A 12,942-nucleotide genomic window follows, 5' to 3' on the forward strand; every position below is an offset into this window, starting at 1 on the left:
AAAGTGACGAGAGGGTGAGTGTTGTCGAGGGAGACCCAAAGCAGTAGGCAATGACAAACAGGAGAAGAGAAGGAGAAGAAGGAAAAAGCAGAGTGGGTTTATATGAGCACTTAGATCCAATTCATTCAAAACTGACAGCATTAACAAGAACAATGAGAAGATTTTTGCTGGGTAAAAAAGAAAAAAGAAAAAAAAGTTGTGGTACATGTATGTATGAATAAAATAAACAGCATAGTAGGCTACAATGACAATAATCCAACAACCCACATGCAATAGAGGGTGTGTGTGTGTCTATGTGACTAGTCTAAGGTTGAGGTGCCCATGCAGCCTCCCTAAATAACTTTAGATTAGAACAACAGTGTTCATGTGTGTTTGGGTGCAACATGACAGTCAGCCATCTTATTACTGGCCCCTTACTCCGAGTCACCAGGACCCTCCACCAATGGGGAGTCAGAGGCCTCGGGAGCGTGAAGAGCGCTGCCAATGTCCAATCACAATCGAGACAAGAGACACACAAGCACACCACGTTGCCGGACCAAGCACGCACGCACACACACACACGCAAAAACACAGAGAAGGGGAATAGAAAAGGGGAAGGAGAGAAAGTAAGAAAAGAGGACACGTCACATACACAGCAAGATAAAAAGAGAACAGACAAGATTACACATAGAAGACGCAGAGGGGAAACAAGAAGAATGACTGATATTAAAGACAGAGACAGAGGACCAGCACATATCAACAGACAGCAGAAGCACCACAAGAATAAAACAACAACGCTCTTTTCAAGAGCAAGCTTCATATTCTACCACAGTGCATCTGGACAACCTAAAACACATAATAGCCACACCACAAACATCAAGTGTTCCACTAGACACTGATCTTAGGTCAGTTTAGAATTTATCCCCTTAAGGGTAGGCCTTGGATGGGGGAAATCTAGGCTGATTCGTAGATCTGTGTCTATGGGAGTCTTCTAGTCACAGGGTAAAACTTCACCTCAGGAAGCCGTCGTCGTTCACGCCAGCAGAAGTGGCAGCAGGCCCCGCCTCTGAAAACACAATCACATCAACCAATAGGCTGCCTGCACTGGGAGTGGCCCCACTAACAGGAGCGGCCGAAACGAAGGCCAAGCAGATCCGCTGAAGGGGAGGGGGTGGACTGGAAGACAAAAAAGGAAATGGACAGAGGAGAGATACAGACCAGAGAGAGAAGAGAGAGAGAGAGAGCGAGAGCCAGAGAGAACAGAGAGAGACGAGAGCCGCGAAGCGACGAGACCAGAGGAGACCAGAGAGAGAGAGCGAGAGACCAGAGAGACAGAGAGAGAGACGAGAGAGACGAGGAGACCAAGAGAGAGAGAGAGAGAGAGAGAGACGAGAGCAGAGAAGGAGAGAGAGAGAGAGAGGAGCGAGAGACCAGAGAGAGAGAGAGGAGAGAGAGGAGACGCGAGAGACCAGAGAGAGAGACCAGAGAGAGAGAGCGGAGAGACCAGAGAGAGAGAGAGAGAGAGGAGACGAGGAGAGAGAGAGAGAAGAGAGAGAGAGAGAGCGACGAGACCAGCGGGGAGAGAGAGACCAGAGAGAGAAGAGAGCGAGACCAGAGAGAGCGAGAGAGAGAGAGAAGAGAGAGCGAGACCAGAGAGAGAGAGAGAGAGAGAGAGAGAGAGAGCGCGAGACCAGCAGAGAGAGAGAGAGAGAAGAGAGAGAGATCGAGACCAAGAGAGAGAGAGAAGAGAGATCGAGGACCAGAGAGAGAGAGATCGAGACCAGAGAGAGAGAGATCGAGACCAGAGAGAGAAGAGAACGAGAGCGAGAGCAGAGAGAGAGGAGAGCGGAGAGCAGAGAGAGCAGAGAGCAGAGAGCCAGAGCAGAGAGAGAGCGAGAGCAGAGAGAGAGACGAGGGCGAGAGCGAGGAGCGAGGAAGCCAGAACAGAAAGAGAGAGCTAGAGCGAGAGCAGAACAGAGAGAGAGCGAGAGCCGAGAGCAGAACAGAGAGAGAGTGAGAGCGAGAGCAGAACAGAGGAGAGAGTAGAGCGAGAGCAGAACAGAGAGAGAGTGGAGAGCGAGAGCAGAACAGAGAGAGAGTGAGAGCGAGAGCAGAACAGAGAAGAAGCTGAGAGCGAGAGCAGAACAGAGAGACAGTGAGAGCGAGAGCAGAACAGAGAGAGAGTGAGAGCGAGAAGCAGAACAGAGAGAGAGTGAGACGAGAGCAGAACACAGAGAGAGAGCTGAGAGCGAGACGCAGAGCAGAGAGAGCAGCGAGCAGCAGAACAGAGCGAGAAGCGAGAAAGCAGAACAGAGCGGAGGAGCGAGATGCAGAACAGAGCGAGAGCAGAACAGAGCGAGAGCAGAACAGAGCGAGAGCAGAACAGAGCGAGAGCAGAACAGAGAGCGAGAACAGAGAGCGAGAACAGAGAGCGAGAACAGAGAGCGAGAACAGAGAGCGAGAACAGAGAGCGAGAGAGAGAAAACAGAGACAACATTTGTATAATAGCAGTGCTTTGAGAAGATATTGCTCAATATTAAAGTAAATCCATTACACAGACAGTGATTGTGGTTTTTCCAAAGCGATCACCATCTCTTTCAACTGTTGCCAGTCTTTGAATTGTCAGAACAGAAATTACAAGATTGCAATAATAGTATTTTAAAACATCAAATGGTTGTTTTATGCAACAGAATAGTTTTTTTAACACTCATCTGTGTGTGTGGACTGAAAGTGGGCCTCGGAGATTAACACTGACTGTGGATTTGTGATAAGACAACATTCCATTCCATGATTAGTGTCTGTGTGCCTGTCTGTAAGTAACAGGGATAACCAATCTCCAGTTTCTTTAAAGAAATGATTTAGTATTCGAGGTTGCATTAGTATTTTTGTACAAGAAAGCAGTAAATTAACTAGAGACATATATTTGGTGCCATGTAAATCTTGATGTCTGTTGCATGAGAGCAAAATGTGCCTTTGTATAAATTCTCTCATATGTGATTTGTCATGAACATCCAGGAGGTTGGACTTTGCTATAAAATGCTGTGGCTTAGTCCTGCTGGCTGGGGTCTCAACGAATCAACAACAGGGGGCTCATTGACAAGCTCCATTACTGCAGTAATTAAATAATAAAGATGACTTGTTTTGAAGAAATGTAAAAGTCTCTCCTTTTGATTACAATAATGCCACGACAATTTTGGCGACAAGGATGGGATGATGAACTTCATTTCTCTGATTGTTCCCAGTGAAATGCAGGTTAACCGTTAACCGGAGTTGCATTGGATGCAGCTGGGGAAAGCCACTCTCCACTATTTGGAGCAGATCGGATCCCCACCTGGCTGGGAGCGTCAGCTGAATGGATACATCATTTTGACCCGAATTGGATTAGGGAGGAGACTGGTTTCTTTCAATCATTGAGTTTGAAAGTGCACAGAATTGATAGTACTAGTTAGACATTAAATTGAACGTTGACGTCGGAGTGGACAATCAATAAGTGATAAAATAAGAAAAAATATAATAATATAAAATACCCTGTTGAGGGTACTCTCAGAGCGAGTTCTTCCTTAAGATGGCCACAGCTGCGGTAACTAGCAGGAACTGAGTTGAGTTGATAAGAGTGTTCTTAAGTGAGGTATCCTTGGACATCATTGTTAATTAGCCAGTTGCGGGCTTCCAAAAGTCCAGATCCGTGGTACTGGTTGATCACAGTAGGACTGGTGAGGTTACGGTATTGATCGAGGAACCAGAGTGCGGGTGACGCCTTGCGAGGGCATTTGGCTTAGTGAAGTTCAAATTATAACATGAAATGTTTTGATAAACAGGTATGACCTGGGTTACAGTTGTTAGAGGCTACTGTGAGTTTTTGTGTTGTTGGGAGCACTAATTAGGTAATATTTTGATAATGTTATGGGTTTTCCTGTTCATATAGACAGGGGTTGAAATCCTGTGTGGGTAATCTTTGTAGAAGCGTTCTGTGTGGGCGCAGTAGGTTGACTCTGTGTGGGTAACCTTTCAATGATGTTCTGTGTGGTCTGACCAAGTCTGTGTGAGTGGTCTGACCATTCCTCTGTGGATGGTTATTTAGTAATGTTCTGTGTGAGCATTTGATCAATCCTGTGTGGATGATCATTAAGGTTCTGTGTAAGCCTGAGATAAATAATAATTAGGAGATAAGTTAATGATATGCAATGGTTTAAAATAGTTAGGTACATATGTGAAAGCTATAAACCAAATTTACCTATAGAAGTAAGAAAATATTCCGGCAGGCGATAAATATTAAGTGTGGTTGGGAACAGTACTGTGTGAATGTGATATGAAAGTTGTATGAGTGTGGAAATAAGATATAGAAATGTGTATAATAAGATTGAAATTTGGTTAAAACCTGTTGAGGATAGGGGGTGCTGTTTTCACTTTTGGGGAAAATCGTTCAAAATTTAAACGGCCTCGTACTCAATTCTTGCTCGTACAATATGCATATTATTATTACTATTGGATAGAAAACACTCTCTAGTTTCTAAAACCGTTTGAATTTTGTCTGTGGGTCAAACACAACTCATTTGGCAGCACACTCTGTGACCAGGAAGTGGAAAGTCTGAAATCGATGCTGTGTTCAAGTCGCTGCCTATAAATGGGCATGATACGTATGACTATACGTGCACGTCATACACCTTCCCCTGGATGTCAAGAGGAAGTGAGAGGAAAAAGGAGTTGATTATCTCTGTCTGACGTTGAATGAGCCCTCTTGGAACAACGTGTCMCCCATTTTCTGTTKTCTGCAAGGYGCGTGGGGGGACCTGWTATTGCCTACTGGAAACMTGTCGTTATGGGCGAATATGAGCTCCGGCTTTGAATTTATTTGATACATGTTWCAATATCATCCTAAAGTATGTTTTTTCAATATAGTTTCATTAGATTATTGAACTTTATTCGGGACGTTTGGCGTGTTGCGTTGTTCGACTTTGTTGACGTTGGAGAGCTTAGCGCTGCATGGCCAGTGTGCTTGCTAATTCAAGAGGGAAAAAGAACGTTCTGAATCCAAAACAACGAYGGTTCTGGACAAAGGACCCMTTGTACAACATTCTGATAGAAGATCAGCAAAAGTAGGAACCATTTTGTGATGCTATTTCATATATCTGTCGAACTGTGTAMWAGTAGCTTTGCGCTCAGGTTTTGGTTATTCCCTTACCATAACTAAGTCTTATGTCGTAATGAAGATATTTTTAGAATTCTAACACTGCGATTGCATTAAGAACTAATGGATCTATCGTTTCCTATACAACATGTATTTTTTTGTAATGTTTATGAATAGCTATTTGGTCAGAATAGGTGAGAGTCTAATAGAAATATCTGCACATTCTGGGAAAAAGATGCTACGTTAGCACGTTATGCTACGTTGTATAACCACGGATTTCAGCTCTAAATATGCACATTTTCGAACAAAACATAAGTGTATGTATAACCTGATGTTACAGGACTGTCATCTGAGGAAGGTTTATGAAGGTTAGTGAAAATTAATATCTTTTGCTGGTTATTCGCTAACGTGCCTATTGCTATCGCTAACGTGCCTGATGAATGAATGCGGTTGGTTTTGGTAGCTATTGTAGTAAGCTAATATAATGCTATATTGATGTTTTCGCTGTAAAACACTTAGAAAATCTGAAATTATTGGTGTATTCACAAGATCTTTGTCTTTAATTTTCTATACACCATGTATTTTTCAGAAATGCTTTATGATGAGTATTTCGGTATGTCACGTTGGTGTCTGTAATAATTCTGGCTGCTTTCGGTTGCAATTTCTGATTTGTACCGCAAATGTAACACTATGATTTATACCTGAAATATGCCCACATTTCTCCCTCGAACAACAACCAGAGATTTATTGTGTATAACATGTTATAAGACTGTCATCTGATTAAGTTGTTTCTTGGTTTCTTTGGTTTGTTCTAGGTTAGTTTGGTTGATTTTGTGCATGCTACCTGTGCTGTGAAAAATGTCTGTGCTTTTTTTCTATTTGTTRGTGAGCTAACATAAATATATATTGTGTTTTCCCTGTAAAACATTTTAAAAAATCGGACATGTTGGCTGGATTCACAAGATGTGTGTCTTTCATTTGCTGTATTGGACTTGTTAATGTGTGAAAGTTTAATATTTCTCAAAAATATTTTTGGAATTTCGCGCTCTGCCTTTTCAGTGGAATGTGGGAGGAGTTCCGCTAGCGGAACGGGGGGGCGAGACAGGTTAATAAATGTTGATAATGTTATTTTGGGGTTCCGTCCATCACTTCCCATCATAGAATATCACTGGGTGGTATTGAGAGCGGGATGTTATTTTATACCTGAAGAGCATTATTCCAACGACCCGCTGGGCAGTGTCCGGGAAACGTCAGTTTTTTTCCGCTTGGAGATTGCTGAACCAATGGATTTGGTTGATGTGAGTACCTAAGAATTTCTAACGTTCTATATGGATTCTGTGAAGATATGAAAATATGATGAATTGTATGTGTATAATCGATTACTAGAGATTTGATAAAGTCATTCTGGGAATATAATGAGATGCAACTTAAACAACCCATACTTAGACGTACGTAGGTTTTGAGTTGGTCCCTTTAATGGGTCATTTGATAAATATGAGGTTTAACATTATTAAACTGTCTACAAAGTTTGGGCAATTGATTGGAGTGTTTAACTTACCCTAACGATGTAACTATAAAACACTTATTGGATTTTCTCTGTCTGGGTACTACATTTGAAATAAAACTACCCTTAAGGCCAGAATTTTTTCTTCTTCTTCTCAGTATGAGAGGAGTTGCTATATTTTTTGAATAAACCTTTTTCCATAAAGTTCGAGCGAATTAAGATTGAATCTCGACGTAATTTATAACATCGTACAAAGCCTAGGGTATCCATCAAATTATCATTGCTGGATTAATGTGATGTAGTAAAGTAATTGAAATATATTGCATGAGAGAACAATCTGCTTTTATTAAAAAGCGAAAGATCTGTTTCCTAATCAATGAATGTCGATTTAACTCGTTGGTAATCTAATCTATTCCTTAAACGCATATGAGAATCTCTGCGGAGACACGTGTGGACCTGTAGGGCTATTTCCTGGGAATTGTGTCGTTATGTGCCAGATGTTAACACTACAAACCATCGTAATTGGGTTATTTGCGGGATTTCTTCGCCATTTCAATAGCATTGGGTCTATAATATTGACCAAAATATGGGTTTCTGATTGTAATTCAAGTATTGGTATGTTTTGCTTCGAGAGATACTGCCGTCAGTGTTTGTTGAAGATATAAACTGAACGTTTTAGCAGCTTGCTTAGTTCGAATTAAAAGGCTAATTTATTCAAGGTAATACGCGTAATACGCTTTATTCGAGTGAATACGCTTCGTCTGTTGCCTAAATGGTCTGCTGGAATAACATATTGAGAATGGAGTCGTTTAAATAACTGAATCAAATAAGGGACAGTTACCTACAACTAATGAATTCTAATAATAGCGGATAGGCAATTGCGATAGAGCTGTGACCATGATCATGATAACACAAGGCTACAATAGCAATGGATCGAAGTTGTGGGTGGTCAGAGGCTGTAGTATTGTGCCCACCGAAATGTGTTTTTTCCCTTGTGGATTGACTGATGTATTTTATAAATTGGGCGTATTACATGTTACTTTTAAAGTCTTGGACATTTCTTAAGTGTTTAGCCGAAAGAGAAGAGAAAGTTGTCAAATGTGTTTTTAACCTTACGAGAGAGGTAAGCGCAGAACTTTGTTGAGAATGGGTTATTTATTTATATATATATATTTTTTTATTGGTAAGAGTTTCCATGTTTTAGTCCACTGGTGAAAGCGAGTCGTGCTCACTGGGCTATATCGGGCCGTAAGGGATGCAGTGGTACATTTGCAGTAGAGGTCTGAATAGTTGAATCGGAAACGTTATTTCATCATTTCTGATTACTGTTGCCGAGTTTCATAGTTTAGGTAACACCAGTGAATTTGAGCAGGTAGTTAATGTATTCTAACATTATAATATGTTTCCATTATGTGGAACAGTGTCCGATCATTAAAGTGGATTGCAGTTCGAGTTTATTTTTACAGGGACAGTGCACATTAATCAACGTTTCCGTAAAAGTGCCAGTTTTAGCCAGCCGGGCTATTTCCAACCGCAGTCCAGTCCCTATGCAGGTTATTAAAAACAATTACAATACAGACAATCAATGAAAAGTGAGCACATGCAGAGCTACATAGAACAAGCAACACGTAGCACGCAGACAGAGCAATAGTACAAAAAGCAACAAAACACATAAAAGCAACAAAGAGTTTCCACAATTCACCAGCTACAGACAACATGGAAAGCGGCAATACACAGCTAGGGATTATGTTCACTAGTCTGATTGGCCTTTAGCCATGTCTTCATGTTTTTTGTGAAGGTGTGAAAGGTGGTACAGTTGTGTCTCTCTGATGGCAGTGTATTCCAGACATGGGAAGCTCTCACAGAGAAAGCAGATTGACTAAAGGTGCTTTTCCTTAAGGGAACTGTACAGTCACCTCTCATGGCAGACCTTGTGGATCTGCTGCCATAGGTTTGGGTTTTCATTTAACAAAAGTACTGAGTGGAGGGGGAGCCAGGCCATTTAGGATCTTGAATACAAGACATGCGTCAGTGTATTGCACAAGATTTTCCAACTCAGGAGCTCATGCTTTCTGAGGATGTAACAGTGATGATGGCTATTGGGCTTCCTATCAAGCACTTTGAGAGCCTGTTTGTAGACAGACTGAATGGGTTTTAATGTGGTACAGCAAGCTTGGGCCCAACTAGTCAAGCAGTATGTATGTTAAGGAGACGTAGGAGACCACGTCTCAAACAACATTTTAATAGATGCCTGGGATCAAATATCACCAATTCCTTACGCTGAGAAATTGACTGCATTTGTGACAGAAAAAAAAGTATTACATTTAGTAACGATACCAGGATAACGTTATATGGTTATGGAAAAGAGACCAGTCATATAATATGATATGGGACGGAATTGTTAGTGGCGAGACAGATTTTGCTGTGTCTAAGGGTAGCACATGCTAAATGAAGCACACATAAACGTTGGGGTACATTAAAACTTGAGGGAGTACAGTGGATTTTTTATGTTATGTTTGTAGTTATAACTTTGGGTTGCTGATTAAGATGTAGTATAGTGGATATTGATGAAATGTACAATTTCTCTAGGATGAGAATGGGGGTGGTCATTTTCTCTCTTTGAAATGTTTCCCCGGGGCTATGGTCTTGGCGAGAGCAGTGAGTGAGACTGAGACCGAAACTACCCAATTAAATAAGGCCTGGCCATTTTTGTTTGTTTTTACCTTAAGGTTTGCAAATACCCACACACAACACACTTGTTATGACTATTTGTTGGTGTTTTTAAAATACTATGTTTGATTTATTGTGAGTGTTCTATTTCATTTTGGTTTAGTGAGTTTTCCATTTGTCTTTGTGCCAAGGTATCTTTAATAACTTCTTATGGCTGGGGGCAGTATTGAGTAGTATTGAGTGTCCAGAGTAAACTGCCTGCTACTCAGTCCTAAAAGCTAGAATATGCATATAATTAGTAGATTTGGATAGAAAAAGCTCTGAAGTTACTAAAACTGTTAGAATGATGTCTGTGAGTATAACAGAACTCATATGGCAGGGAAAAACCTGAGAAAAAATCCAACCAGGAAGTGGGAAATCTGAGGTTTGTAGTTTTCCAAGTCATTGCCTATCGAATATACAGTGTCTATGGGGTCATATTGCACTTCCTAAGGCTTCCACTAGATGTCAACAGTCTTTAGAACCTTGTTTGATGCTTCTACTGTGAAGGAGGGGGGAATGAGAGCTGTTTGAGTCAGGGGTCTGGCAGAGTGCCACGAGCTCAGTCTCGAGCCGTCCCGTGAGAGTTAGCTGCGTTCCATTGCATTTCTACAGACAAAGGAATTCTCCGGTTGAAACATTATTGAAGATTTCTGATAAAAACATCCTAAAGATTGATTCTATACTTCGTTTGACATGTATCTACGAACTGTAATATGACTTTTCGTCGGAACTTTCGCCTGGACCTGTCCGCGCCTCCTGAGTTTGGATTTGTAAACTAAACGCGCGAACAAAAAGGAGGTATTTGGACATAAATTATGGACTTTATCTAACAAAACAAACATTTATTGTGGAACTGGGATTCCTGGGAGTGCATTCTGATGAAGATCATCAAAGGTAAGTGAATATTTATAATGCTATTTCTGACTTCTGTTGACTCCACAACATGGCCGGTATCTGTATGGCTTGTTTTTGTGTCTGAGCGCCGTACTCAGATTATTGCATGGTGTGCTTTTTCCCGTAAAGTATTTTTGAAATATGACACAGCGGTTGCATTAAGGAGAAGTTTATCTAAAGTTCCATGTATAATACTTGTATCTTTTATCAATGTTTATTATGAGTATTTCTGTAAATTGATGTGGCTCTCTGCAAAATTACCGGATGTTTTGGAGGCAAAACATTACTGAACATAACGCGCCAATGTAAACTAAGATTTTTAGATATAAATATGAACTTTATCGAACAAAACATACATGTGTAACATGAAGTCCTATGAGTGTCATCTGATGAAGATCATCAAAGGTTAGTGATAAATTTTTATCTATATTTCTGCTTTTTGTATCTCCTCGCTTTGGCTGGAAAAATGGCTGTGTTTTTCTGTGACTAGGTACTGGCCTAACATAATCAGATGGTGTGCTTTCGTCATAAAGCCTTTTTGAAATCGGACACTGGTGGTATTAACAACAAGTTTATCTTTAAAATGGTGTAAAATACTTGTATGTTTGGGGAATTTTAATTATGAGATATCTGTTGTTTGAATTTGGCGCCCTGCACTTTCACTGGCTGTTGTCAAGTCAATCCCATTAACGGGATCTCGGCCGATCTCAGCCGTAAGAAGTTAAAGGGACACGCACACACAAATGGAATTTTCTGAAGTTTTTATTTTCTGAGTTTTAATTGAACACAAGTTAATTATTTTGATAAGACATACACTGGAAACTTACTGGAAACCTGGGATATGAAATGTATGACATGTTTGACTGTTTTTCATTACTTAGTAGTAAGTAATATAGTAAGAAACACTTCTTTGAAGGGTTTGTATGACCTCTGACATCTGTCCTGACTTTCCAGTGTGGTTTGATCACCCTCATTGGAAAGCCATTTGGATAATGAATATAAGGTCAATTGTAATACTAATTTGAAGGTCATTTGTAATATATTGATAATTATGATGAAGTTTATAGTTCTTAGCCATATTTGTGATTTGGACCAATGTGAAGAAGGAGAGGGTGTTGCCTTTGACTAAGGGTAGGCTGTCTTAAGTCTATTTTACTATGACCGTATAGGTGCAATTATTTTTCTTTATGTAGTTGTTAAGGGTAGTGATTCTATTTAAATATTTTGTTTTATTTTTATCCAGTAGTAGTGTTTTTATACACATTACTCACATTGGGAGTCATGCGTCAAAATGGGGGGAGGTAACAGTCCTCTGAGGTTTTGGATTGAAGTTTACACGCCTTTAGTGATATATAGGAATGTATTGAGTGACATGTGAAGGAGTGTATTGTTGTGTTGTTTGTTCTGTTCTGATACAAATCTCACCAGATTAGGTCTGCTGGATGGTTGGGATGTGGTCTATCTTCCTGATCCTATGGCTCTGTGATGAAGTTGACAGTGTGATGGGGAATATAAGCCAATTTGAAAAAATTGTGTTTCAATAGAATGTGTTATTCTCTTTGACATATGTTTAGACATTGGTATTAAGAATAATTGGTAAAAGTAATAATTTATCATATAGTACATGCTGGTCTGGATTTCCTGAATCAGAAATGAACTGAGCTAAACTGTTGTTCTGATCTTTCCTCTCGAGGTCACAGTCGGTGTCTTAATGCATGAAAGGGATCATTTGACCACGAGAACGGTGTGAACCTCAAAACCCCCCCTAACTGGCTGAAGAAGAGCGACAAAGGCGTTCAATACGGCCCTGTCCGCACCACTTCAACAGAGAGACCTGAGTCTGAGCCAGCAACCGGTGTAAAGCATCCAATCTAAGCTGTTTTTACTCTCATGTCTTTTCTCTCAGGAGTGTGACAGGAGTCCACATTGAGTGAGCATGGGGAGAAATCTGTTCCAAAGTTCTCTTATGTTGTTTGTATACTGGTTGACAAATGGACAAGACATAATGGGTGGTAAAGGTGGTGGTGGCTCAGGTGAGACATTGAAATTGGGACATTATCATGGCCATCCACTTTGAACTGTAAAGCTATCTGAAGACAATGACGAAGACGCCAGAAGAATCAGTGCCTGAAGCGTTGGGGGGGGGGGGGGGGGGTCAACTGTGGTCAACTGTGGTCAACATTGGTCAACTGTGCCCAAAATTGATTGTAGAGGTCTACACAGTGCTAAAATAGTAATTTAGATTAAGAATGATGCATTAGGATACTGATCTGTGATTATAATCATGAAATGAAAGTTAATACTAGAATTATAGGAGAATTATACAGTATGTTAATATAAATGTACATTCTGCCAATGTCGATGTGTGTTAAATTGAGGGTTTTGAGTGATTGGTCCTATCACTGAGCAATGTCATTCTACAATTTGGTTGGAAAATTAATTGGGTTTTGATTATGATTTGGAAACTGAATGATTTTTAAAACTGACGGATTGATTGGTGAATGGGTAGGTTGAAACTGATCCTAATCTATTTGACTTATTTCCATTACCAAATTACTATCTGATGATAGTGATAATACTCAGGAACTATAGCAAGTATGGTGTTAATGGCACAGAGACTATAGGAGTTGCCTTGTAAATAGTGGAATCATGACGCTTGTCTTGGGTCATGTTCATTAGGCACCAACGGAATACATTTTACTTAAACCAGGAGTCACTACCTGTA

At 40.5% G+C, this 12,942-nt stretch overlaps 1 protein-coding gene across 1 annotated transcript in view; it reads right to left on the bottom strand.

The window, feature by feature from the left end:
- Nucleotides 1–398: 398 nt before the first annotated feature.
- LOC111971483 (AP-2 complex subunit alpha-1) overlaps nucleotides 399–12,942 on the bottom strand; it is a 45,474-nt gene continuing 32,930 nt past the window's right edge. Inside the window, 3 exon segments of the mRNA XM_023998277.2 lie at nucleotides 399–477; nucleotides 994–1,115; nucleotides 1,117–1,155. Coding sequence (XP_023854045.2) covers nucleotides 414–477; nucleotides 994–1,115; nucleotides 1,117–1,155 — 225 coding nt within the window. The 3' untranslated portion in view covers nucleotides 399–413.

Source organism: Salvelinus sp. IW2-2015, linkage group LG13 (genome assembly GCF_002910315.2).
Source record: "Salvelinus sp. IW2-2015 linkage group LG13, ASM291031v2, whole genome shotgun sequence".
Taxonomy (NCBI): Eukaryota; Metazoa; Chordata; class Actinopteri; order Salmoniformes; family Salmonidae; genus Salvelinus; species Salvelinus sp. IW2-2015.